This window comes from Akebia trifoliata, chromosome 16 (genome assembly GCF_017979445.1).
Source record: "Akebia trifoliata isolate Shusen 1 chromosome 16, ASM1797944v1, whole genome shotgun sequence".
NCBI lineage: Eukaryota > Viridiplantae > Streptophyta > Magnoliopsida > Ranunculales > Lardizabalaceae > Akebia > Akebia trifoliata.
In genome coordinates, this window is record NC_141390.1 from 28,464,289 (window position 1) to 28,490,657 (window position 26,369).

At 33.1% G+C, this 26,369-nt stretch overlaps 1 protein-coding gene across 1 annotated transcript; it reads left to right on the forward strand.

The window, feature by feature from the left end:
* Nucleotides 1-2,576: 2,576 nt before the first annotated feature.
* On the forward strand, nucleotides 2,577-14,093 carry LOC147383274 (uncharacterized). Its single transcript, XM_086429039.1, has 5 exons — nucleotides 2,577-2,918; nucleotides 11,297-11,669; nucleotides 12,388-12,950; nucleotides 13,048-13,114; nucleotides 13,724-14,093. The coding sequence occupies exons 2-5, from the start codon at nucleotides 11,312-11,314 to the stop codon at nucleotides 13,732-13,734; spliced, it is 999 nt and encodes a 332-aa protein (XP_086285165.1). The 5' UTR covers nucleotides 2,577-2,918; nucleotides 11,297-11,311; the 3' UTR covers nucleotides 13,735-14,093.
* Nucleotides 14,094-26,369: the final 12,276 nt, after the last annotated feature.

The following is a 26,369-nucleotide window of genomic DNA, read 5'->3' on the forward strand; positions in this document are numbered from 1 at the left end:
CTGTGAAAAACATTTCAATGCCCTCTCTGTCATCCCTGTTTTTAGGCCATTTTGCCGCATTTCTAATAATCCACCATCACCCACCCCCTACACTGTTAGTAGGTTATGATTCAAAAGCCCTTGGTGCCCAAAACAAACCAACTGGTCTGCAAGAACCTGAATCATTTAAGGATTCTCAGTGTGCTTTCTCGCCAGTAAGAGTATAAGTAGTCAGAGTAGCTCCTACTTAAGGCTGATCCTCCTCTGCAGTTGCAACCATTGCCGCCTCCATCAACTAAAGAGAAAGGGAGGCCGATAACAACGCCTGTGACCGCACAGGAGGACCAAGTAATGAATGTTACCCCAAAGTTTGAATCAGTTCCGACCCATGTTTGAATAAGAAAAAGGTCTTATAACACAAATGTATTCGGAAAATGTAAGAGTAGCTCGAATAGTCAATAAATTAAGAGAAAGTTTAGTAGAGAGATAGTTCGGATGTTCAAGAAGTTTGGTAGAGATAGTTCAGATGTCTGACTACCGTTCCAATTAGAAGAGATATTCAGGTTCAATATCCTAAAGGAGACAGATCTAAAAGAAAATTGATGGAGATGATGAGAGTCGATATAAAATCACTCTTAATAATAATAGAAGACTTGACTTTGGTCAGAGCGGATATGTATGTATTCATCTTTTATTTTTTAAAATCAATACAGTTAACAAAATTTTAATTTATGTAAGGTTTTCATACTTTTTTTGAAATTTTAATCAATCATGTCCCAATCAGTTATGGGGCCAAATCTGATCATGTGGTAAAACATATTAGATTATATGTTTTATTAAGAGAGAATTACTTAATAGAGCTTGCAAGAGGCTCATCTGATAAAATCAAATTATTGAGATCAACATTCAAATCGCCATGCTTAATGATTGCAACAAAGTTGATCTTGAAAATCTAAATGTTGATCTCAATGATTCATGATCAAAAGTCCAGACCGATAATTATACAATCTTTGATCTTGAGGGCTGTAAGGGATTGATCCCGATTGGATCAAAGGTTGTGTATGCGCTCTCATGTTCGATTTTTGGTTTATCGAAGATATCCACAAAAAACAATCAATTTCTCTTTTATTTCTATCATTTTTTATTATAAATTATTTATATATACTTATAATCTTGATACCTTTCTTGTCCATAGTTATCCAAATGGATAGTGGTAGCAATTTTTTTTTTTTGATTTCACGGAATTTTTAAGGTTTTGTCCATAAATTTTACTTGGTGTCGAACCTTGACATTAGAATGTATTATAAAGTTGAGACTAAACGATATTGATTGTTGAGGTTCAATGTTGTGGACATTTTTCATTTACAAAAATTTCTATTTGACAATTTCGTCGAGGTTCGACAATAGGTACTGTTGAGCCTCGACATTATAATACACTCAAGTATCTAGGTTCGACATTGGGTAGATTTTATGAACAAAATAGTAAAAAATTCGTGAAATCAATTTTTTTTTTTCTACCATTTTGTATATTTATAACTATAGACAATAAATATATCAAGATTATAAGAATATATAAATAATTTTTTTTTTAAAAAAATGAAGGAAATAGAGGAGAGCTACAAGATTCACTATTGTTCCTCAAATGTATGATTCGTTTGGTGAACTTTAATGACTTTTTTTAAGTATGTTTTGTTATAAAGAAAACAAATCTATCATTATTTTGATGATATAAAATATTGAAAAGGAGGAAATTACAATTTAGAAGATTATTTTCAAGGGTTTATTTGAGAAATTTTTGATGAGGGTATTTCAGTCCAAAAACACAAGGCACTATATAACAAATAGCCATATTTTGAGTATTAATAGAAAAGTAACATTTTTTTTATTATTATTATAAACCTATGAAATTTTTATGCTAAATGTCCTATTTTATTTATTTTTAATTGCGGTGTAATAAGTAAAAGTTAGGGTGCCACTAACAGCTCTCTTATGAAAGTTTACTAAATTGTTGAGTCACCATTAACAAATAAAAAGTTTACTAAATAAGCTCAACTGAATGATCTCATCCATTCAAATAGTTTGAATCCAACTTTGGGCCGATTCCATCTTATCTATTAAGATAAGATTTAAATTACATGTATCTACCTCGAGATAATCAACCAGACAATTTGCCTTTTTATATTTTCGCAGATTAATGGCTCACGAAGCCCGATAGAAGACAGCACAGCCTCTGTAAAAATTTGCTGGACACAAATTGTCCAACAAAGAACTAAGATGGAAATATGAACCACATAAGTTCCTCGTGTATGAGATCCCTAGAACACCACTATATTTCTACTCGTATCACAGACGTTGTCGGGCATTCGATGTCCAACGTCATTTGATTCTGTTAAAAAGTTTCCAAAATTGTTCACACGTTTTACGGTCCACATATTTGGCAACTGTTGCTGGCCCACAACGAGGACAACATTTGCAGTAAGTGCATGGAAAATCTGATTGGACAAACCTAGGAACAACCCATTGTATATATAGGGAGTACGTCATCTTCAGGCTAACAACAACACATTTCTCAAAAATACTTACATGCACGGCACACCGTACACCTCCCCCCCGTTAATATTTAGGGATCCATTCTCCTTCGCTGCGTTTCTTCTAAGTCATAGAAAATCTGAGCTCTCTTTAAAAAAAAGGTAAAAATCTGGTTCAGTGTTGTCCTTGAACACAAATACACAATCGATTCTAGTCCCATACGGTATTCTAATTTCCCCCCAATTTATCGTTCTAAAATTAAATTTTTATTTATATTTTTGATTTTTAATTTTGTGTGTGTGTGTGTATATTTGATCTATGTTACAGGGGAGACGATTGGTGGAGAAAATTTTAGGGATTTTCTTTTCAATTTGAGGTCATTTATCACAAATCCTAAGTTGTTGTCTCAGGTGAAACTTCAAAGATCAAATGTTTCATGCATTTTTTATATATATATTTTAGAGCCATGCTATGCTGACATCCGAAAACTCTTTCTACAACACTTTCTGTAAAAAAAAAAATCAACTCCCTTGAGTTTGCAGAAGGATCTATGGTTTCGTGCAATCCACGTTTAAATTTCTTAATGATTGTTTATTGCTATCCTGCGCCGGGGGCTTTGGTTGTTTTTTTACTGGGCCGATTACCGGTTTAAATCTAAAATTTGGGACAGAAATGAATCCCGCAACGGACAACACTTGCGTAGGTTAGAGATTGTAAGTAAGATGTCGTCACCCTAAGGAGGGTGTTTTCCCTTACGTCTTACGTACGGCCCACCCTTTGCAGTGGCCATGGTTTTAAATAATAATAATAAAAAAAGCATCTTGTATATCTACCATGAAAAACATTACTTTCCCTCTTTTTTTATTTTATTTTATTATTTGTCGAAAAGTTAAACACTTTTATTTTTATTTTTAAAGTGAATCTTTTTCCTTGTCTCTCAAAGAAAAAGGGCATGGAACCATAGATTTTTTTTCTTATGTATCCCAAACGAAAAGATCTATGTTTTGACTCTTGCCATGTTAATCGTGTACAAATTGCAAATGATATATCGCATACATGTATCACGACTTTAGTGACTATGCTTGTAGTGAGCCCCATACAAAGACGTTATTCATCAATATAATAAAATACAAATGAGTTAGTACAGGTTGTGAGATATAAATTTTTATGTGGGACCCACATTAATCATTTCAACGTTACTCTTTTTAATCTTTTTTTATTTTTTTTTATTTTTTACCCTTTTAATCTCAAAATTCTTTATTAATACTCTTCCAACTTTTTTTTTTTTTTTTTTCATTTTTATGCCCTCAACCCTCCCATCTAACTATTATTTTCTAGGACCCACTTTATTTCTTTTATTATTCATCCTTATAACTTTATTATCATCTTTTTTCTTTTACCCATTTAACCGATTTTATTATTTTCATTTTATACGTTAAAATTTTTTTAGTAATACCCCAAACCCAATTATGTTTGACCCAAACCCACTAATTTTGTGTTGTTTTCCAGTCATGTTTGCGTGTCGTGTTAAAATTGCCATCACCTACTCAAATTTTATTTTTTCTGCTTTTACCCCCTTAATCCAAGAGAGGATGCCCGTGCATGGGTGAACTCTAGTCTAAGGACTAAGGAGTACAATAAATCCAAAAGGAACATTCGAAATATAATAGATTAAGTCGTGTTGCTGTAATACTTAGAGGACGTATTTTGTATGTCCGTACCATTTGAAGGTTCTTTGGGGTATTAAGAGTAATTGAGGACCATCCAATGATTTGGATCTTATAGAATATGTCCCCTTAGGATGAGAGCTTCGATTCCATTTGAAGGTTCCTTGGGATACAAACAAGTAAAAATGATTATCCAATGATTTGGATATTAGAGTATGTCCTCCTTAGGATGATAGCTTCAATTTTCAAAAAGGTTTTGGATTCTATAGGCACGCATAGCGGCTCAGAACCGGTTTGGGCACATGTTATTAAACAGGTTCCCTAAGGCGCATATTAGTAAACTTGTCTTTATGTTTAGCGGCGATAAGTAATTATTGATGGATGGAAATAACCTTTATATATTGAGAAAATTACATTTAGCTTGGGGATTATTTTATTGTATAATGATATTCAGACGCTCCCTCTAACGCATGCCACTCTATGCCTTCATCAAAGATTTGTAGATCATTTATCTTGGGATACGCATAATCATAAATCTTTTTCTTGTGTATCCCGAGGAAAATGATTCACAATTTTGTGATGGGGGACGTATGTCGGAGGGGGCGTCATATTATTACGACTCTATTTTATTTGTTTTATTTGATTTGATTTGATTTTGTAGAAATTAATAGGGCATGTTTATCAATTCAGTCCCATGGGTTGGGATAAGACGTATAGGTTGATGATGATGCATATGAATTTTAGAAAATAATTTTGGACTTATTAAAATATTAGGTATGATGTATAATAATAAGGATACACTAAATCATATCTTATATTAGGAATATTTTACATAACATTATTAACCTAAGTCAGAATTATATTAGTTAGTTGGGATAATTATGCAACTACTTAGTTGTTTTTATTTTTTATTTTTTTATTTAATGTAATTATCTAGGAGAATTTACACACATAGTCTATAGTAATTTGGGCATAACTTTGTCACATGAACTCGGAATTCGACAATTCCTAAAGCATTGAAAAGAGGACTTTGAGGGTTACACGACTGAATGCCTAGGTGCTCATTCCACTATGTAAAATGAGCGTAACTTATGGAAGTGTTTCGGCATTGTTTACCATTATGAAATTACGGTCAAAGTTAGACTTTTTATTTATAAAATCTTTGACTGCGAATAAATTTAGCATAATCGTGATTTTGAAGTTGTGGCAGAAGAAATTTTTAACGCATTTAGGATTCTTAATCCAATTAGGAAGTAATTGGGACTTTACTAATTTTAGACTTACTATAAATACTTACACAATTACAAAAAGATTTGGTTTCTTTATGTAAGTATGGAAATTAGAGTAGGATTGGTTTGTTTCTTCTCTTATGAATATGGAAAGACAATAATGAAAAAGAAATCTTTTACTCCCCTAAATTTATTTTGTTCTTCCACAATGGTGTGTTTGGATTATCATATGTGGAGCCCATTTTTACCACGCTCTAATATAAAGACACGTGTTCTATTGAATTTAGTGGGTCCAACCTAAAACATCGAGCAATTTTCAATAAAGCCGTAGGATCATCATAAAGAAAGGTCAGGTAGGCAATAAATCGAGCGAACCATCGAACTCAATGTACAATCATGTCAGCTTTAAAGCCAAACCACCCAAATAAGAGCAATAACGCGGCTGGGAGGTCGGTTAGCCGCATTAATTGGAAGAAGACTTAAGGTCAAAAGGTTCATTAATTCAGGCAAATAAATCCCAAAGCATAATAAGATGAAGAATTTATGATGACTAGAGCCTTCTCATCCGTCAAAATCGTCACGTTTAATGCGATATCTACAAGTACTTATCAAAAATGTGATGGAGGTGTCATTCCTTAACTTAGCCACTTCCAAATGATGAAATAAAGTCAACTTAGCAATTAATGTGTTGAAACAATATAAATCAAACTCGAGTATTACATTAATGAGGTGTGGGCACGAAATTTGAAGGTAAAGACAACAATTCAGAGCCACCTCACGTCTCATTTGGCAAAACATGTGGACCAACTGTGTGGTGACACCTGTCTCGAAGTCCAAAACTATAAAACTACTTCTCAAAGACTAAGAACGAGTTCGAAAAATCATCTTTTTGTACTCCCAAAAAGAAAGGAAATTGTCTGCAATCAACTATTCATCATCTTCCCCACTTAAAGTCTCTTCTTTCCCTTTAACTTTTGGTATCCTTCACTGACTTAATCTCCAGAGAATCCTTGACAGGGATTACATTGGGGGGCCGTCTTTCTTTTTTCAGCCTTTCGAAAAATCAGAGGTCTACCTCGTCAGTACCAATAAAGCGAAAAGGTCAAGAGATTAGAGATCAACGGAGAAAAGTTAGGGAGTTGTGGATCAACTTATTGGCTTGGAGATTTTACACATATCGAGGAGTGAGACCATAAAAGGTCTCCACATCATGGATATCATAAATTATAGTTATTTAGTTTAATTCAAATTCTAATATGGTTTCAGAGCCATAACTGACTCCAATTTTAGAATAGGATAGCCATACTATTCCAATGGCTTTCACTACTAATTTAATTCTCATTTCCTATTCCATTAGTCTTTCATCATTTATGATTTCCCTGAGAGATTATCAAGCAGCACGATCCAATCAAATGTTCTTGAAAGAGATCATGATGGACTTGATCTAATGAGCTTTTAGTTATGTCAGATTCCCATATGAATGAAATGTGATAGTGATGAATTTCATGTACAGGTGGCAATCACCAGCATTGTGACGAACATTTTATAATGACATCAACCATTCAATCTATGTGATTAAGGACTAATTGATATTAATTGTAACCAATGACAAGTTCTCCATTCAAATGAGCATGTGATTGCGATAGGATATTTTAGTATTGGTTCTGATGTATTGTAATAAGATGTATTGTCTTAGTATAGGATTGGAATTAGTTAGTTAGGATGGTTATACGACTACCTATACTTATCCTTTACTTTTTTCTTGGACTTAATGTACCCCCCCGGAGAGCATGCAATTCTAGTTATTTAGTACAATTCAAATCTTAACAGAACTAATAGGTACTTGAATTTTGGTTAGTGTCAGCTAATTTAGTTGGTAAAGTCTATGAGAACCCGATTGGGCCCTTCCAAATTTGGGGTGTGATTATACCAACACTAATGCATCGGATCCCATAAGAATTCCACAATTAAACGTACTTATGTGGGAATAGCACTAGGATGGATGATCTCCTGGAAATTCTTCGTGTCACCCCTCCCCCCATTGCCATCATTTACCTTTATACCTTCCAAAAAAGTCTAGGAGTGATGATAGCAAGGGCCTAATTTCAATTTCGGTAATCATTGAGTTACTGATCTCCTTAAAAGTAGGCTTACTTGGTGATAACACGAAAAATTTAAATCAACCAAAAATAAACTATGAGTTGGATTCTGTATGAGAGTTATTGAATTAAAATTTGAGATCTGATTGGATGATCTTAACTCCGCTGATGACACTCTTTTTGATAGTTGGAAAATTTAACGAGCGTTGTTTAAAAAGGTGAATGGATATTAATGTTTGTTCTTTTAACTTTTTAACATGGAACTTTTTCTGATAGACAAATACACATTGTATTTAAGCTGGTCAAGGTGACCAACAAGAAAGGTACAACTACAACACGAGGACTTATATAGGGGCTAATATTGTGTAAATTAGGGGTGCAACTTAATTCGATTCAAACCGAGAACTGAACCAAATCGTGGAATTTGGATTGCTTTGGTTCGGTTTAGATGGATATTGGTTCGATTTCGGGTTTATAAAATAAAGAACCGATAACTTCGATTCGATTCTCGGTTCAGATAATATAAAAACCCGAACCAAATTGAAACCGAACCAATATTAATATAAAATAAAATATTAAATTTATATTTTAATTTTTAATTTAATTTTTTTACTTTTTTTATAAAACTACCCAACCCTCGTCTCTCTCTCACTCTGTCGCTCTCGTCTTTGCGACCGACAGCCAACGTCTCATCTCTCTCTCAAGCTGTAAAACAATCTAACATAGGAGAGATGAGGGAATTTTAACTCTTCCTTGGCAACCCCTGGAACTGAACTGAAATAAAGTCGGTTTGGATTCGTTTGGTTCTAAAATAATTCGGTTCGGTTTTGGTTCTTATATAATATAACCAATCTTGATCGGTTCGGTTCTAATTTTATTCTAACCCGAACCAAGTTGCACCCCCTAGTGTAAATGTCTTGTATTCTATTGGCGGTACGTTGAGTTGCAGGGAGCAACACTCCCTATTGTGTAATACTTTTTGGGGAGGTAAGTGTGTTTTAGCAACTCCTAGTTTTATAAATAGAGATCTCTTGGGACGTAAAACCATGAAAGGTAAATAGAGAATGTTCTTTATCTGATCCGTGGATGTAGGCATACCGTGAACCATGTAAATTCTTGTGTTGTGTTGGGATTTATATTCTCTTTGCTGCTACGTTGTTTCACAACTAAATTACAAACCCACTCCTACTTACCAATGAAGTCCTCAATAAAAACACCTCTAAATTCCATAAAAAATCCGTAGATGTCACCTTAACTGCACTAGTGTAGCTCTCCTTCTCCTCAAACAAAGGTCTCAATATCTTGGGAAAACAACTGGTACTGAATAGCTCAAAGAAATACCCCCACACCTTGTTCATAACTGACAATGAAGAAGAAGATGCCTCCGACTCCCCATCCTTTCTACACATTAAGTTTCTCAGGTGGGGTCCATCATGCATATTTGAGTAACATCATGCATTTTTGTTTGTAAGATTGCTTGGTGCATTGATCTTACCTTAAAAATCGGAGTTGGTATAAGAATCATTTGGTTATCCAAGTTCATTTAAAATAGTATCTTTTACCAAGGAATGTGAATTATATCCACCTCAATCAACCTCATTTTCAATCTCCCTCTTACCTTTTTAGGGTCTTCAACTTACACCAAAAGCACCAATCTCAAAAAGCTAAGAAAAGAAAAAAGAAGAAGAAAGAACTAGCACTATGTGAAAATTGGAAAATTCGACATAAAAAATTGACGAGCTAAGGCCTACGAATTTTAAAAACTGAATTTTGACAGTCTAGGACCGTCGAAATTCTTGATGTTCCCAGATTTGACGGCTTAGAGCTATCTCTCATCCTTATTTTATTTGACAATTTCAACCCGTCGAAAAAAAATTTGACAGTGAAAATTTTGATGCCAATTTGATCTCTTGCTCCGTCAAATTTGGGCTTTTTTAGTTACTGGTGTTATCATGGGTCTATATGTGGAAGACTCAAAATTTGAAGTATGCTTCATTTAAAGTCGTATCTTTTATTAAGGAGTGTGACTTCTGACCTTACCTTTTCGTCTTAGTCCACCTCAATGTCAACCTTCCTCTCACTTTTTTAGGGCCTTAATCTTGCACCAAAGGACTCCTAATTGGTTCTATCATTGGTCTACATTGGAAACTCATAATTTGAAATGCTTATATTTTCTTGAAGAGAAATATGTTTAGTTGACGACCCCACTCTTCAACTCATTGACCATGTTTATTAAAGGGGCACATGCAAAACATGGAATTACAAACTGATGCATTGTGAAGGGATTTAAAATAAGCAGACAAACTAAAATAGATTACAGTGGGAGCAACTTTATTAAGAGCCGTGCGTGTTGTTTGAAAAAGAGAGACTCATATGAGGCTTTTAGCCTCTGATAGGTGAAGTTTTTTTTTCTAGTAAAGCCTTAAAAAAAAGTGTAAAATCCAGATAAATACATAAGAACTTAGGACTTTTTTTTTTTTTTTTTTTTTCTATTTATTTATATAATTTTATTTACAATTTGCATACAAATCAATTATCTCGATGTAATATATTTAGAATACTAGCTAATTACTATGTGATGTCCATGAAGCGAAATATTCTTACTCATGTACCTTTTTACGATTTATTAACCCATATTCAATAAACAAGGTATATTTTTAGCAAGTATAATGATGTTGAAACTGGTAATATGAGTTGATGGCTTATTAGAGAGCTTGATTATTTTAATGTCATCAATTATTTTCCTAATCACATTGAGATCAAGTTTTTAGGTAAGTATTATGGCATTCTTTTTTAACTCCACTACTATAAAAATGTTGCAAATTGGGAACACCTCTAGTGTATGATACATAAACCATGTAAGTTAGATTTAGTATGATACGTGAGAGAAAAAAAAATGATGTAAGACATCTCTATAGGGCTGTTTTCAGGATATAAGATGAATTCGAGTGGTATTAACATGTTTTTTTATATATATTCTGTCAGCTCTTCCATGTACCTGCAGAGTTGACGATTGAGCTTTAACATGAGGCATACGCGTATTATAAATAAATCAATCTCTAGCCTATTTGGCAAAACCTTGTGCCTCACTCGTCTCAAGGTGGGAGAGATTAAGATGCATGACACGACTACAAAATTGGAGTTGCTTGAAAAAATATTTAAAGAAAATTTCTTTAATGAAATAATAATAAATGCTGTAATTTATGGCATAGAATGGTATGGTATCTTAATATAAACTGACCTAGAAGTTAGTGCAACTTTGGGAATCTAGAAATAAGTCCAACTGGTGATAAGATTCAATGAGAGTTGATTAAGAATATATGCTAGTCTGTAATGAAGCCATTGATTGCATCTCTGAGAAATACACCGATGCAGGCCAAATACTCTAAAAATGGGAAGAAAGGAAGGCTAGAGAGAAAAAAAGATATGGATGAGGTGGCAAGATGCACGGTTTTAATTTCTGCATTGTCTTAGAATGTTTCGGTCGAGTCTGGAATGTTAAACCCCAAAACATTCAATGTGTGGGATTGTTTTGTAATGGTTCAGAATGGCTTGGTTGAGCCTCCGAATATTTGAGTCAAGGCTTGGATGATAATGATGATGACAATCCGTATGATATTTTGAACAGATTTTTCTAACCAATTTATATGCATTTTTCCGGATGAAATGATTCAGAGTTACAATTTTATTTTTTTATGTATGAATCAACAGAAATGAAATTCTAAGTTATTATGTACCTGCATTTATTTATGACTTTGCTCAATTGAAAATAACAAGAACTGCATTGGTGCAGCTCACCACTCAATCAATGGCCAACGCAAACAATGGTAGTCCCGTGGCTGATTCAACAAAAAATAGTCTAGTTCTTAGGCCAGTGTCGGCCGGTGAATCAGGTCAAGGCTTGCCTTATGCTCCTATTGATTGGCCTAAACGCGGTGACATATGGAGATGGAAGGTAGGAAAGAGAATAACTAAGTCTGGCTTCATGGCTGATCGGAACCTGTATCTTCCAAGCAGTCTTAAGAAGTCTTTCCGTGGGATACGGCTCGCAAGCCTTCCGGCAGTTAAAGAATTTATCAGTAAGCAATTCCCTGATGCTGACCTTGAGGCCTTCCTTGGCTCTTTCAGTTGGAAGATCCCTTCAAAGGAATGGCGTGAGGATAAAGGTCTGGTTTCAATTTAGCTATGTTCTTTTCTGTTTTATAGATATCATATCTATTTAATTTTTTAAGGTTCAGTATCAGCTTCAGTTTCCAGTTTTAGTTTTTTTTTAGTTATTTATGTTTTTATTTGGAACCCATAAGGGATTTACTTATCTATGTGTCTATATACCGTTCCAATCAATCTTTTGGGTCCCTACTTCACCTCGACAGTTATGCCAAAATGCCCTTCAAATCGAAGCCTGTAAGCGATGGATACACAATTATAACCAAGCTTCCGCCTTTTTTTTTGGCTGAGCAAGCTATTTTATTTTCTTTTGTATAAGGAGTTCAAGGGGTTTGAACCTAAGCCCTAGAGAACATCATCCCATGGTCTTACCACTTAGCTAAATGGTCCTTTAAACCATATTTTCTCACTTGAACAGAATTTCTTTCTAAAAGAAATGGAATGTTTAATTTCACAAAAAAAAAGTTCTATTTTTTCACGAGGCACAACTAGCGATATCAACTTATAACAAAACAACCTTGTTCGGAAGTTAAAAAGAATCACAATAAATGCAAAAAAGTGCTCCTACATTATAGCACACTTGTTGAAATCTTCAGACGACATCAATCACTAAATATTTTATCCAAATATAAGTTATTTCGTGGGTACATGGACATAAATGTGGCACATTTTGTTTCATTTCGACATAATTATTTTGTGACACTATTGGTAATATAGATCGGGCTGCTAGCTCCAGCATACAACCTATGGAAGAGAAGGCTGACCACCATGGGTCAGAATCAGATACTGGATTCATGGCTTGTAAGGTAGGAAATGCGATGTGCAGTCTCGACCAAGAAGCAATGATTGACTCTATACCGTCTAAGGATTGTGACATCTGCTCCATTGAACGTAATTTCTGTCACAATTGTTGCTGTATTCTATGTTTCAAGACTGTAGATTGGGTTCATGGAAGCTATAGTTTTATAAGATGTCAAACAAAACTAAGTGAGAATTACGTATGTGGGAATGTAGCTCATATTGACTGTGCTCTAAGTTCTTACATGGCTGGTACAGTACGAGGAAGTATTATTAAGTTAGAGGTTGAATACTACTGCGGACGTTGTAACCACCAAACGGATCTCATGCCACATGTTACAAAACTAGTAAAGACATGTGAATCTGTTGATGCTCGAGATGACGTTGAGAAGATTTTAAATGTGGGTTGTTGCCTTTTGCATGGCTCACAACAAGAAAGTGCTAAGAAGTTGCAGACTCGCATCGAGTTAGCTCTGACAAAGGTAAAGTAACACTAAGATAATTGTACAAAGGTTGATCAATTTTTGCCCCCAATTTGGCTAATCGACTAGCTTCTTGACTATCTGATATGTTCATCAGCTTAGGAGCGGAGTTTGTCTCGAGGACATTTGGAAGGAAGAAGATAACGTCCCGGTGGTTTCTTCAGGTTAGTTTCCTCCTGAACTCCGTTCATTGGTTCACCAAGGGGTACCTAAGGGTACACGTTAAGATGCATTAGATACACCTTGGAAACAAGCATTTGAGGGTATTTTTGGTAGAAAAGAAAATTTTGACTGCATTTTTGGTAGGAAAATCTAGTTTCGAGGTGTATTAATGCATCTTCACGTGTGCCCTTAGGGCACGTGTTAAGAAAATGAAATCCAGCCTTTGTTTGATTTTTAGTTGAGGGTGGATCTCAGTTTTCCATATAAAATATCCAATAAAACAACGAAAAATACAATTTTCCATGAAAAATGAAAATCCTCCTAACAGTTGTGGTCATATATGCAGAAAGCATTATTAGGTGCATTACAGATATATGCAATCTGGGGGTACAAGATGTAGTTTGCATCTATAATTTTTACAGTAAATCTTCTTCAAACATTTTTTTTGGCTAAATTATTCTTTTTCCTATTATTAAAAGCATAAAATTTGTAATATCTTAAGCAGTTCTATTTTTGGGGGTGGGTTTGGATTTGGATAGTTCCTACTAAATTCTCAGACAGGAAAATCCGTTAGCTATCAAAAAATTAATCATTTTGTTAATTATTTTCAGTTGGTAAATGAAAATGATGATGAAGATGAGAGCACAGTTGACGAGGTGTCAGACATGGCCGTTGACAAGATGAGGCCTAGGTTTGATTTGCAACCGAAAAACATTTTAGGGGATGAGCAAAAACCACAAGACACAGTGGAAGCAGAAGATGGATGGTCTGTAGTCCCCTCTAGGCAAAACAGGGGTAAAAGATCCTAAGTTGAAGGGTTCATCATGACTGTGTTCCCCTTTCACAGAGGATGTTGGGGATTTGTGTTTGTTTTTGTTTAACTTATCCAGTTTTCCAAGGTTGGATTTGTGAGACATTTTAAAATTGCTCCTGCTTTGTTTATGATTTCAATTCAAATTTTATTTTATTTTTTTGTAATCTAAGCAGTTAACCAGTGTGATCTTATGGTTCCATATTTGACTTTGTTACTGTAAAAGCATTTTCATCATCAGTAAATAAAAAAAATGGTGAGCTTACAGTATAAAATTTTTGGAATTTCAATTTTGTTGTTCGATTTTTTATTTATAAATAGTTGAAATAATAATACATATATATATATATTTTAAATCAAAATTGATAAGTTTGGGGTCCAACTAAAACCAATTGGCAATGAGTGGAGAGGCCTAAAGCTTATAAAGAGAGAGACAAGGCAATTTGTGCTTCTGAGGTGGGACAAACTGAAAATGCCCCCGCACGTGTTGGCAGGACTCGGCCAAAGCACATGGAGATATAAATTGAGTGACGTGGTGAAAAAAAAGGCCTCCACTAATACCCTGATGAGTTTGGGGATCTAATTCAAAATCAATTGGCAATGAGTGGAGAGGCCTAAGAGTTTATAAGGAGAGCGATAAGGTAATTTGTATCTAATGTGAGACTAATTCCCATTAGAAGTATATAATTCCCATTCATCATCCACGGGAAAAAATCATTGAAAATGATTGCAATTGCTATTGTAACCAAAGTTTGTGAAAAAGATGAAAAAAATAAAAAGATTGTTCGGGCATTTAAAAAATATTATAATTTGAGATGATGTTAAGAAAAAGGCTAGTTTGAGTATTTCAAAAATATTATAATGTGAGATGAGGTAGATGACTATTAATAAAGATAATTGCTATTGGCACCCCAACTTTTACTTATTACACCCCAATGTTTTAACTTATTTCACATCCCAATTAAAGATTAAAACACACTATTCAAACATTACAAAATTTTGGCTCAAATTGTTATCTCAACATTGCAAATAACACCCTGTGTTATCAGTGTTTAGACGTAATTAGGGGTATTTTTGGTCTTTAAAATTTTGGTGTATGCAAAATCCTATTCAACCTTCTCTCATTATGAAGTAAACTAGAAACTGGCATGTGCAAATGCAAATGTATTACAGAATAGCCTATTTGTAAATTTAAATGTTGATTAAAGTGTTCTCAAAGAATATATGGTAAAAAGGATATTTTATGATTTTAAAAGCTAACCAACATTATAAGATGATGGAATTGCAGTGCTTTATTTATTTATATATATTATCAAAATGAACCGACAATATTAAATTTAGATGCAAAGATATAGACGTTTGTGATCTGGATTTAGAAAGTGATTTCTAGAGCCTTAATTACATAGATTTCTCGAGTAAATTATATACTTGAAATCGCATCGACTTGTTTTTCACTAAATAGTGAAAAGGGGTCCGATTGGTAAATTGAAGATTTTTAGGGGATAGGGAGTCGCCACCTAGTTTAGGTTTATGAACCATAGATAGCTTCAAAATGGACCGGGTTAATTCATAAATAAGAGAAATAAGCAAGGGGTCAGATTATGGGTTTCAAAAGGGGTTAGGTACCGAATTTACCTAATCAAGATGATCGATCTCTAGTACGATATGAAACTATCTTATGATTAACGAGCATAGACTAAAGTTAAGCAAAGGTCCCATCATCATCAGTTTATATCGGATGTCCTAATTGAATCTTACAACTAATATTCTCTCAAATATTACATGATTTCTTGAATTCTGCGCAAAAATGAAAATTATGAAAAAACCTTAATTCCAACCTATGCTCCAAAGTTCACGTTGCAATATATCACAAATCTAAATGTACAATTTTTTTTCAAATTGACTAAAAAAAGAATTTGTGAAAATTTTCTATATTGGAAATTTATGAATTGGAACTTCTAAATTTTTCACTTTATGAGATTTATAAATCAGAAATACAAAATTACCCAAATCAGAAAATCATGAATATGATGAATTTTTAAATTAGAAATTGACAAATATGAATTTTTCGAAGTGAAAAATTATGATTAGAAAATTTTGCAAATTAGAGAATTACAAAGTTCCAAAATTAGAGCGTTCCAAAAGTGAATCTTGCAAAAATGGGAATTGTAAACATGAAAAATTTCAAATTACGAATACGTGTTAGATCAACAAGTTGGCGCATCAGCAACCCACATATGTAAAATTTTAACATCAAAATATTAGAGACATGGGGCAAATTAGTGAATCAGCCTTTCACACATATATGCTAATTTTTAAAAAAAAGGAACACGTGGCAAACGTTAATAAATTGATTGATGAATTAATTCCCATATACATAGAAATCAGTGAGTTGACTCACGCCTATTTTATTGAGAAAATCAATTTTAAATTTCTTGTATACATAAAAATGAACGAGTCGACTCATTTATCACATGAAATCTCAATGTCCAACTCGATGCATCCCCCAAAACAATGAGTTGACTCATGCCCATTTAGAAAAAAAAATGACTTTACTTCCTACAAAAGATCAGTGAGTTGACTCAGCTAATCTAACTCCAGCATCAATATTATGAATTAAGTGAATGTGTGTAAACTTCACATGCTAAGTGCGTGAACACGAATGCTCAATTAAAACGAAAATTAATGTGAACATTACACAATTTGATGTCATGTTTGAAGCAGATAAAGATGTACCTTGGTTATTATGATTGGAAATCCCTCAAAATCCTTGGTTATTGTGATTCCTTCAGAGAAATCTATATGTGAGAGTGGCCATGAGTATTGTTGTGAGGTGGAAAGTGGTCAAGATGCCGAATGTGGCTAAGACGTGAGTTCTATGGGTGGTGTTTAGCAAGAAGAAGAAAACGAAAATGTGAGGTCTATTGGGTAGTATTTTGGGACGTTAAGGGCTACTAACAGAAGGTTGGGAAGGGGTGCTTGTGGCTGTTAACAGAAAAGAATAAAAGAGAAGATTGTGTTGCTGCTTTGGACGTTGAAAAGGATTAAAGAGAGTGTTGTGGCTGCTTTGAAAGTGAAGGATGAGAACATGGTGGTGACCTTTGTCGGAGAGAGTTAGAAGGAAGGGAAAAGAGTGCTGTGCAGTGGACGTGGCTATGAGTTCACGAAGAAGGTGGCCGGAGTGGGATGTTGTTGATGGGGCTGAGCGTGAAGAAGGCTGTGGGCTGCTACAGGTATGTCTTTCTTCTCCTACTTTTCCGTTCTTCTTCCTCTTCTTCTATTGTCGTGGAGAGAAGGTGAGTTCGAGAGGGGTTGTGGGTGCTCTTATGCGGGTATTAATGGTAGCTGAGAGAGGGACAAAGAAAGGGGGTTGTGGGTGTTGCAGGTTTAATGGAGAAAAAGAGGGAGCAGCAAGGGAGAAGAAGAAGTCCGTGAGAGAGGGAGTTGTGGGTCTATTTTTTTGGAGAGAAGAAGTTCTCTTCTTCTTCAAAACGTGGTCCTTACCACCATGAGAGAAGCAGCTCTGTCCTTTTTCTTTTTTAAACTTTCTTTCTAGCTATTGTGTACCTATCCTCAGTCAAAAAATGTCCTTTGCTTTTGCAGTTTCAATAATGTCAGCTTCTCCCTCGTTTTCCAAGGATTAGAGGTAGCCTTTTCATAAATGTCTTTTGGTTTTTTTTTTTTAACGACTTTCTCTTTTTATTTATTTATATTTATTTATTGATTCTTTCTCTTATTTGTTTCTTCTTTTTTTATATTTGTTTTTTCTTTGACCAAATTAAAAGATCAAGGTGCTGTTTGTTAAACTGAAAAAAATAAGTGTTGAATAGCATTAAGCACTGAAATTTATAAGTGCTGAATTTAAATGCTGAAAAAGTTACTTGTTTAGATACTGAATCATATTTGCCATACATTGTTGAAGCTGGTAAATTATTTTTGTTACACTTACAATCATATTATACATTATTTGCATGTTTCAAATGCCTATTTCTTATCAAACACAATAAAATATATTATTTCTTATATAAATTAAAATACAATTCATTTTTAAATAATAAATAATACTCAAATATTTAATTTATAAATAATAATTTCTATTTATAAAAGCCCACAAATTTCAAATTAAAAATAATAATGTTATACAAGTCACCAAAATTTGAAATCAACATTAAAAGAATTTAATTTTGGATGAATAATTTTTGATGGAAATGAAGGATGTGTAATTATCAAAACACCCTATGAATTAATAAGGGCAACCCACACCATAGCCAATTTTTTTTTTTTGTTATATATGAGTTAAAGTTTTTGGAATGAGCAAATTTTTAGAGAGGATAGTCTTTAGAATTCATCCTCACCAAAAATCAGTCAATTTTGAAACTTCTAACTGGTCAAAAATAATTTTTTTTTAATAAAAAGGGATGATTTACGATTCTTGAACTTGTTTTGATAGGGTTAGAAGTTTCAGGATGTGCTGATTTTTGATGAGGATGATCTCCTCATCAAAAATCAACTTATTCGAAAACTTTTAACTCATATAAGACAAAAAAATTTAATCATGGTGTGGGTTTATTAATTTGTGGGGTGCTTATATACTAATGAGGAGATCATTCTCATTAAAAATCAACTCATTCCAAATTTTTTAACTCATATAAGATAAAATAATTTAGTCATGGTGTGGGTTTATTAATTTGTGGGGTGTTTATATACTTATCCATGGGATATAAGAGTTAATATCCTTTTAAGAATAAGGGCATACTTGTCCATGCTTACAAAATCGAAGGGCATACTTGTCCGTGTCGAAAAAAATGAAGTGCTTACCGTTTCAGCACTTTTTTTCAGCATCAAAATAATGCTGAATTTTTTTTCACTTATTTTCAGCAATAAGCATTGAAAATATAGAGTAAACAAACGCGCTATTTTGACAAAAAGTGCTGAATTTAATTTTTTTCAGCAATAAACGCTGAAAAATAGCGCAAACAAACACTGCCCAAGTTTCTAACTGCGTACAGCCCTCATGTATAGAGATAGGGTATGATCCCATGCATCTCATACCTTAGTAGTCTACTATTAAATCATAATTGATCTATTAAATTTTAATTTCAATTTGATTAGTCAATTTAACTTTAATTTTAATATTGATCGGTCAATTAAATTTTAATTTTAATTTGATTAGATAATTTAATTTTAATTTTAATGTTGATCGATTAATTGAATTTTAATTTCAATTTGATTGGTTGATTGAATTTTAATTTAAATGTTGATTAGTCGATTGTACTTTTTACTTTTTTGATTCATTGATCGATTGAATTTTAATTTTAATGTTAGTTGGTTCATTTTATTTTTGGTTGATTAATCGATTAGATTTTAATTTGAATGTTAATTGATTGACTTGGATTTTAATTTAAATGTTGATGGGTTGATTAAATTTTGGATTGAATATTGATTTAAAATTTTCAAGTTGATTGTTTAAATTTTAATTTTAATTTCGATTTAAGGGGTGTTTCGATTATTTTACGATTTTTCATAAATTTCTTCAATTTCGTTGATTTGGGTCTCGTTAGACTTGAAATCATGTTCTGAATGCAATTGAGGTACTTCCGAGATTTTTCAAAAGTCCAAAATTCATGAGGGGTATTTTCATCATTTTGATATTTGTTTTGTCTATTTTTACGTAAGGTTTTTTTTAGTCTCAATGTGATTATTTCTAAGTTTTAAGGTTGCATTTTTCTAACGTAACGAGATTTCTAAGTTATCGAAATGTGTAACGAACCTAAGCGTACATGCTTACTAAATTAAGTGTATGGTGTAGTGATCTTAAGCGTGCGTAATTCTATGTCGTATAACAAAGAGAAAGAAGAGAACAAAATTAACGGATAGAAGGAATTAGAAGAATGCCTCTCACAAGCTTTAAAGTTCTTTACGCTTATTATTAGGAATCCACAGTAACCAAGTGACGGATCGCCAAGTCAGGCAGATGTAAAAATGGGGTGTCTACAACACTTATTAGAAATAATTCTTTGCTAGTCCATAATAATTGTTGATTTCAATAAAATGATGTATTTTGGCACTAATTACTGTTATTTTCGTGTAATAGGAAAAAATCGTAAATTTTCGAAAATAAATTAGAAAATCTGAAGAATTCATTGCGATTCAAGATCTGTAAGAGAACTGCTATTGACACCCCAACTGTTACTTATTACACCTCAATTTCTTAAATTATTTCACATCCTAATTAAGGATTAAAATACACTATTCAAGCATTACAAAAGTTTGGCTCAAATTGTTATCTCAACATTGCAAATAACACCCATTTAAACAATTTTTGTAGTTGTTTACAATTATGATTACGCTCATATAAAATCCTAAACCCAAGAAATAATAATTTGACAAAAATAAAATGAGAGAACTTCTATTGCCACCCCAATGTTTTATTTATTTTTACTTTATCTCAATCATTCAGTTATTTTCTTGGGACATTTAGCATAAAAATTCCAAAAGTTTATGACAGTGGCAAATAACAATCACTTTTATTTTAATACTCAAAATAGGGCTATTTTCTATAGTATTTGATGTCTTTGGACAGAAATACCCTCACCTATAATTTCTCTAATAAATCCTTGAAAAATAATCTTCTAAATTATAACTTCCTCCGGTTGAACATTTTACACCACTGAGAGAAAGAAAGATCTATACTCTACCGAATAGGCTCTAGATTTGAGGAATCATAGCAAGCCTTGTATATCTACCACTACATAAAAAATTGGACAATTTGACAAGAAAATTTAATGGGCCAAGGCCCACAGATTTTTGTAATCGAATTATAAAAGTTCATGATCGTAAAAGATTTAGATGTTCCCTGATTCGACAGTTTGAATCGTCGAATTTCTCCCATCCCCATTAATTTGACGATTTTGGCCTGTTGAAAAAAACAATTCGACAATGAAATATTTGACGCCTTAGTCCGTCGAATATGTCCTTTTTTTTCATGTTGTGTATGCATTCTCATGTTCAATTTTCTATCTATCGAAGATATCCACCAAAAGCAATCAATTTCACTTTTATTTCTATCATTTTTTTAAATTATATATATATAATCTTATAATCTTGATACATTTCTCATTCATAGTTATTTAAATGGATAGTGGTAGCAATTTTTTTTCATTTCAGGAAAATTTTAAGGTTTTGTTCATAAAATTTACTCAGTGTCGAATCTCGACCTTGAAATGCATTATAGAGTCGAGGCTCAACGATATCTATTGTTGAGATTCGACATTGTAGACATTTTTCACTTACAAAAATTTCTTTTGGATAATTTCATCGGGATTCAACAATAGGTATCTGTGAGCCTCGACGCTATAATACATTCAGGTTTCTTGGTTCGACACTAAGTACATTTTATGAATAAAATTGCAAAAATTTCGTGAAATAAATTTTTTTTTTTTGCTACCATTATTCATTTTCAAAACTATGGACGAGAAATAAATCAAAGATTATAAGAATATATAAATGCTTTAAAAAAAATGAAAGAAATAGAGGAGATCTACAGATTCACTATTGTTCCTCAAATGTGTAGTACGTTTGGTGAACTCTAATGACTTTTTAATAGATTTTGGTATAAAGAGAACAAATCTATAAGTATTGTGACGGTATAAAATGTTGAGAGGGAGGAAGTTATGATTTAGAAGATTATTTTTTAGGGTTTACTTGAGAAATTTTTGGTGAGGGTATTTCTATTAAAAAACGTGAGTTACTATAACAAATAGCCCTATTTTGAGTATTAAAAAAAAATAACATTTTTTTTCCATAAACCCCTGAATTTTTATGCTAAATATCTTATTTTCTTTAGTTTTAATTGCTGTGTAATAAGTAAAAGTTGGGGTGTCAATAACAGCTCTCTTAAGAAAGTTTACTAAATTGTTTAGCTACCATTAACAAATAAAAAGTTTACTAAAGAAGCTCAACTGAATGATCTCATCCATTCAAATAGTTGGAATCCAACTTTGGGCCGATTCCATCTCATCTATTAAGTTAAGATTTAAATTACATGTATCTACCTCGAGATAATCAACCAGTCTATTTGCCTTTTATATTTTCGCGGATTAATGGCTCACGAAGCCTCTGTACAAGTTTGCTGGGCACAAATTGTCCAACAAAGAACGAAGATGGAAATATGAACCACATAAATTCCTCGTGTATGAGATTCCTAGAACAGCACTATATTTCTACTCGTATCACAGACGTTGTCGGGCATTCCATGTCCAACGTCATTTGATTCTCTAAAAAAGTTTCCACAATTGTTCACACGTTTTACGGTCCACATATTTGACAAGTTGCTGGCCCACGACGAGGATAACATTTGCCCTAAGTGCATGGAAAATCTGATTGGACAAACCTAGGAATAACCCCATTGGATATATAAGGAGTACGTCATCTTCAGGCTAACAACACATTTCTCAAAAATACTTACCTACACGGCACACCGTACACCTCACCCTGTTAATATTTAGGGGTCCACTCTCCTTTGCTGCGTTTCTTCTGAGTAACAAAATCTAAACTCTCTAAAACAGGTAAAAAACTGGTTCAGTGTAGTCCTTGAACACAATCGATTCTAGTTCCAAACGGTAGGCTAACTTCCCCCCAATGTATCCTTTTAAAATTAAATTTTTATTTGTATTTTTGAATTTTGGTATTTTGTGTGTGTATATTTGATCTATGTTACAGGTTAGACGATAAGTGGAGAAAATTTTAGGGATTTTATTGGAATTTTCTTTTCAATTTGAGGTCATTTATCACAAATCCTAACTAGTTGTCTCAGGTGAAACTTCAAAGATCAAATGTTTCTTGCGTTTTTTATATATATTTTAGAGCCATACTATGCTGACATCCGAAAACTCTTTCTACAACACTTCTTGAAAAAAAGATCAACGATTTCCTTGAGTTTGCATTCTTAAATCTCGAGGAGAAGGATCTATGGTTTCGTGCACTCCACATTAAAATTTCTTAATGATTGTTTATTGCTATCTTGCGCTGGGGTCTTTGGTTGTTTTTTTCCTCGGTCCATTACCAGTTTAAATCTGGAATTGGGACAGAGATGAATCCCGCAATGGAGAACACTTGCGCACGTTAGAGATTCTAAATCAGATGTCGTCACCCTAAGGAGGATCTTTACCACCTAGACGCGTCTCGTATCTCTGATGATTAAAAAGTGCCAAATTTTCATATATAATGAAAAACATCACTTTCCCCCCTTTTTTTTTTTTTTTTTTTTTTCCTTTCTATCAACCTAGAAAAAGTTAAACACTTTTTTATTTTCTTTTATTTTTAACAGCGAACTTTTTCCTTGTGTTTCTCAAAGAAAAAGGGCACGGAATCATAGATCTTTTTCTATGTCACGGAATCATAGATCTTTTTCCTTGTGTATCTCATAGAAAAAGATCTATGGTTTTGGCCCTTGCCACGTTAATTGTGTATAGATCACGTATGATTTACCACATACATTTATCATGACTCTAGTGACTATGCTTGTAGTGGGCCCCATACAAAGACGTTACTCATCAATATAATAAAACACAAATGAGTTGTTACGATTGTGAGACATAAATTTTTATATGAGACACACTTTAACCACTTCAACGTTACTGTTTTTAATCTATATATATTTTTTTTTCATCTTTTACCACTTTAATCTTAAAATTCTTTATTAATACCTTTTCAACTTTTTTTTTTTTTTTTCATTTTTATACCCTCAATCCTCCCATCCAGCTATTATTTTCTGGGACCTACTTTATTATTATTATTTTTTATAATTCATCTTTATAACTTTATTACTATATTTCTTCTTTTACCCATTTAACCGACTTTATTATTTTCATTTTATATATATTTAAAATTTAAATTTTGTTAGTAATACCCCAAACCCAATTATGTTAGACCTAAACCCATTAATTTTGTGTTATTTTCGAGTCATGTTTGCGTGTCGTGTTATAATTGTCATCACCTACTCAAACTTTATTTTTTCTATTTTTACCCATTAATCCAACAGAGGATGCCCCTGCACGGGTGAACTCTAGTCTAAGGACTAAGAAGTACAATAAATCCAAAAGGAACATTAGAAATATAATAGATTAAGTCGTGTTGCTGTAATGCTTAGAGGATGTATTCTGTATGTCCTTACCATTCGAAGGCTCCTCAGGATATTATGAGTAATTGAGGATCATCCAATGATTTGGATCTTGTAGAGTACGTCCCCCTCAGGATGATAGCTTCGATTCCATTTGGAAGGTTCCTTAGGCTACAAACAAGTAAAAAATGATTATCCAATGATTTGGATATTAGAGTATGTCCTCCTCAAGATGATAGCTTCAATCTTCTAAAAGATTTTGGATTTTGTAGGCATGCACAATAGTTTGGAATTGGTTTGGGCACACATTATCAAGCAAGTTCCTTGAGGCGCATGTTAGTAAACTTGTCTTTATGTTTAGCGGTGATATGTAATTATTGATGGATGAAAATAACATTTATATATTGAGAAAATTACTATTGGCTTGGGGGTTATTTGATTGTATAATTATTTTCTGACGCTCCCTCTAATACACGCCACTCTACACCTTCATCAAAGATCTATACATCAGTTGTCTTGGGATAAGCATAATCATAAATCTTTTTCTTGTGCATCCCGAGGCAAATGATCTACGGATCTATGATGGGCGGCATGTGTCGGTGGTGGGCAACATATTATCACGACTCTATTTTATTTGTTTTATTTGATTTGATTTGACTTTATTTTATTTTGTGGAAATTATTTGGGACCTATTTGTCAATTCAGTCCCATGGGTTTCGATAAGACGTATAGGTTGATGATTATGCATGTGAATCTTAGAAAAGATTTTAGGACTTATTAAACTATTAGGCATGATGTATAATAATAAGTATAGACCGAATCATATCTTATATTAGGAATATTTTACATAACATTATTAACTGAAGTCAGAATTATATTAGTTAGTTGGGATAGTTATGCAATTAGTTGTACTTAGCTGTTTTTTTTTATATAATGTAGTGATCTAGGAGAATTTACACACATAGTCCATAGAAATTTGGGCATAACTTTGTCACACGAACTCGGAATTCGACGATTTCAAAAGCATTGGAAAGATGACTTTGAGGATTATGCGAAAAAAATGCCTAGGTGCTCATTTCACTATGTAAAATTAACGTAACTTACGGAAGCATTTCAGCATTGTTTACCATTCTGAAATTACAGTCAAAGTTAAACTTTCTATTTTTAAATTCTTTGATTGCGAATAACTCTAACATAATCGTGATTCTAAAGTTGTGGCAGAAGAATGTTTTAACGTACTTAAGACTCTTAATCCAATTAGGAAGTAATTGGGACTTTACTAATTTTAGACTTATTATAAATAGTTACGCAATTAGAGAAGGATTTAGTTTCTTTATGTAAGTACATAAATTAGAGTAGGATTGGTTTCTTTCTTCTCTTATGAATATGGAAGGACAAGAATGAAAAAGGAAATTTTTTTCTCCTTTAATGTATTTTGTTCTTCCACAATGGTGTGTTTGGATTATGTAACCGCATGTGTGGAGCCCATTTCTACCACGCTCTAATATAAAGACACGTGTTCTATTGAATTTAGTGGGCCCAACCTAAATAATATGAGTTTATGGCTTATTAGAGAGCTTGATTATTTTAATGTCATCAATTATTTTCCTAATCACATTGAGATCAAGTTTTCAGGTAAGCATTATGAGATTCTTTTTTTACTCCACTACTATAAAAATGTTGTAAATTGGGAACACCTCTAGTGTATGATGCATAAACCATGTAAGTTAGATTTACTATGATACGTGAGGGAGAAAATAAAAATGATGTAAGACATCTTTATAGGGCTGTTTTCAGGATATAAGATGAATTCGAGTGGTATTTTAAGAAGAGAACATGTTTATTTTTTATTTTTTATACTGTCAGCTCTTCTATGTAACTGCTGAGTTGAGGCTTGAGCCTTGTCTGTACCCCAAGCAAGGCTTAAGCTTTAACATGAGGCATCCGCCTATTGGGCAAAACCTTGCGCCTCACTCGTCTCAAGGTGGGAGAGGTCAAGATGCGTGACATGACTACAAAATTGGAGATGATAATAAATGCTGTAATCTGTGCATAGAATGTATGATATCTTAGTATAAACAGACTTAAAAGTTAGTGCATCTTTGGGAATCTAGAAATAAGTCCAACTGGTGATAAGATTCAAGGAGAGTTGATTAAGAATATATACTAGTCTGTAATGAAGCCATTGATAGCATCTCTGAGAAATACACCAATGCAGGTCAAAGAATCTAAAAAGGGGAAGAAAGGAAGGCTAGAGAGAAAAAAGATATGGATGAGGTGGCATGACAAACGGTTTTAATTTCCGCATCGTCTTAGAATGTTTCGG

Coding starts and splice junctions, on each gene's coding strand:
- LOC147383274 (XM_086429039.1), top strand. CDS start 11,312: ATGGCCAACGCAAACAATGGTAGTCCCGTGGCTGATTCAACAAAAAAT. Junction 11,670..12,387: donor GGAATGGCGTGAGGATAAAG/GTCTGGTTTCAA, acceptor TTGGTAATATAG/ATCGGGCTGCTAGCTCCAGC. Junction 12,951..13,047: donor TCGAGTTAGCTCTGACAAAG/GTAAAGTAACAC, acceptor TATGTTCATCAG/CTTAGGAGCGGAGTTTGTCT.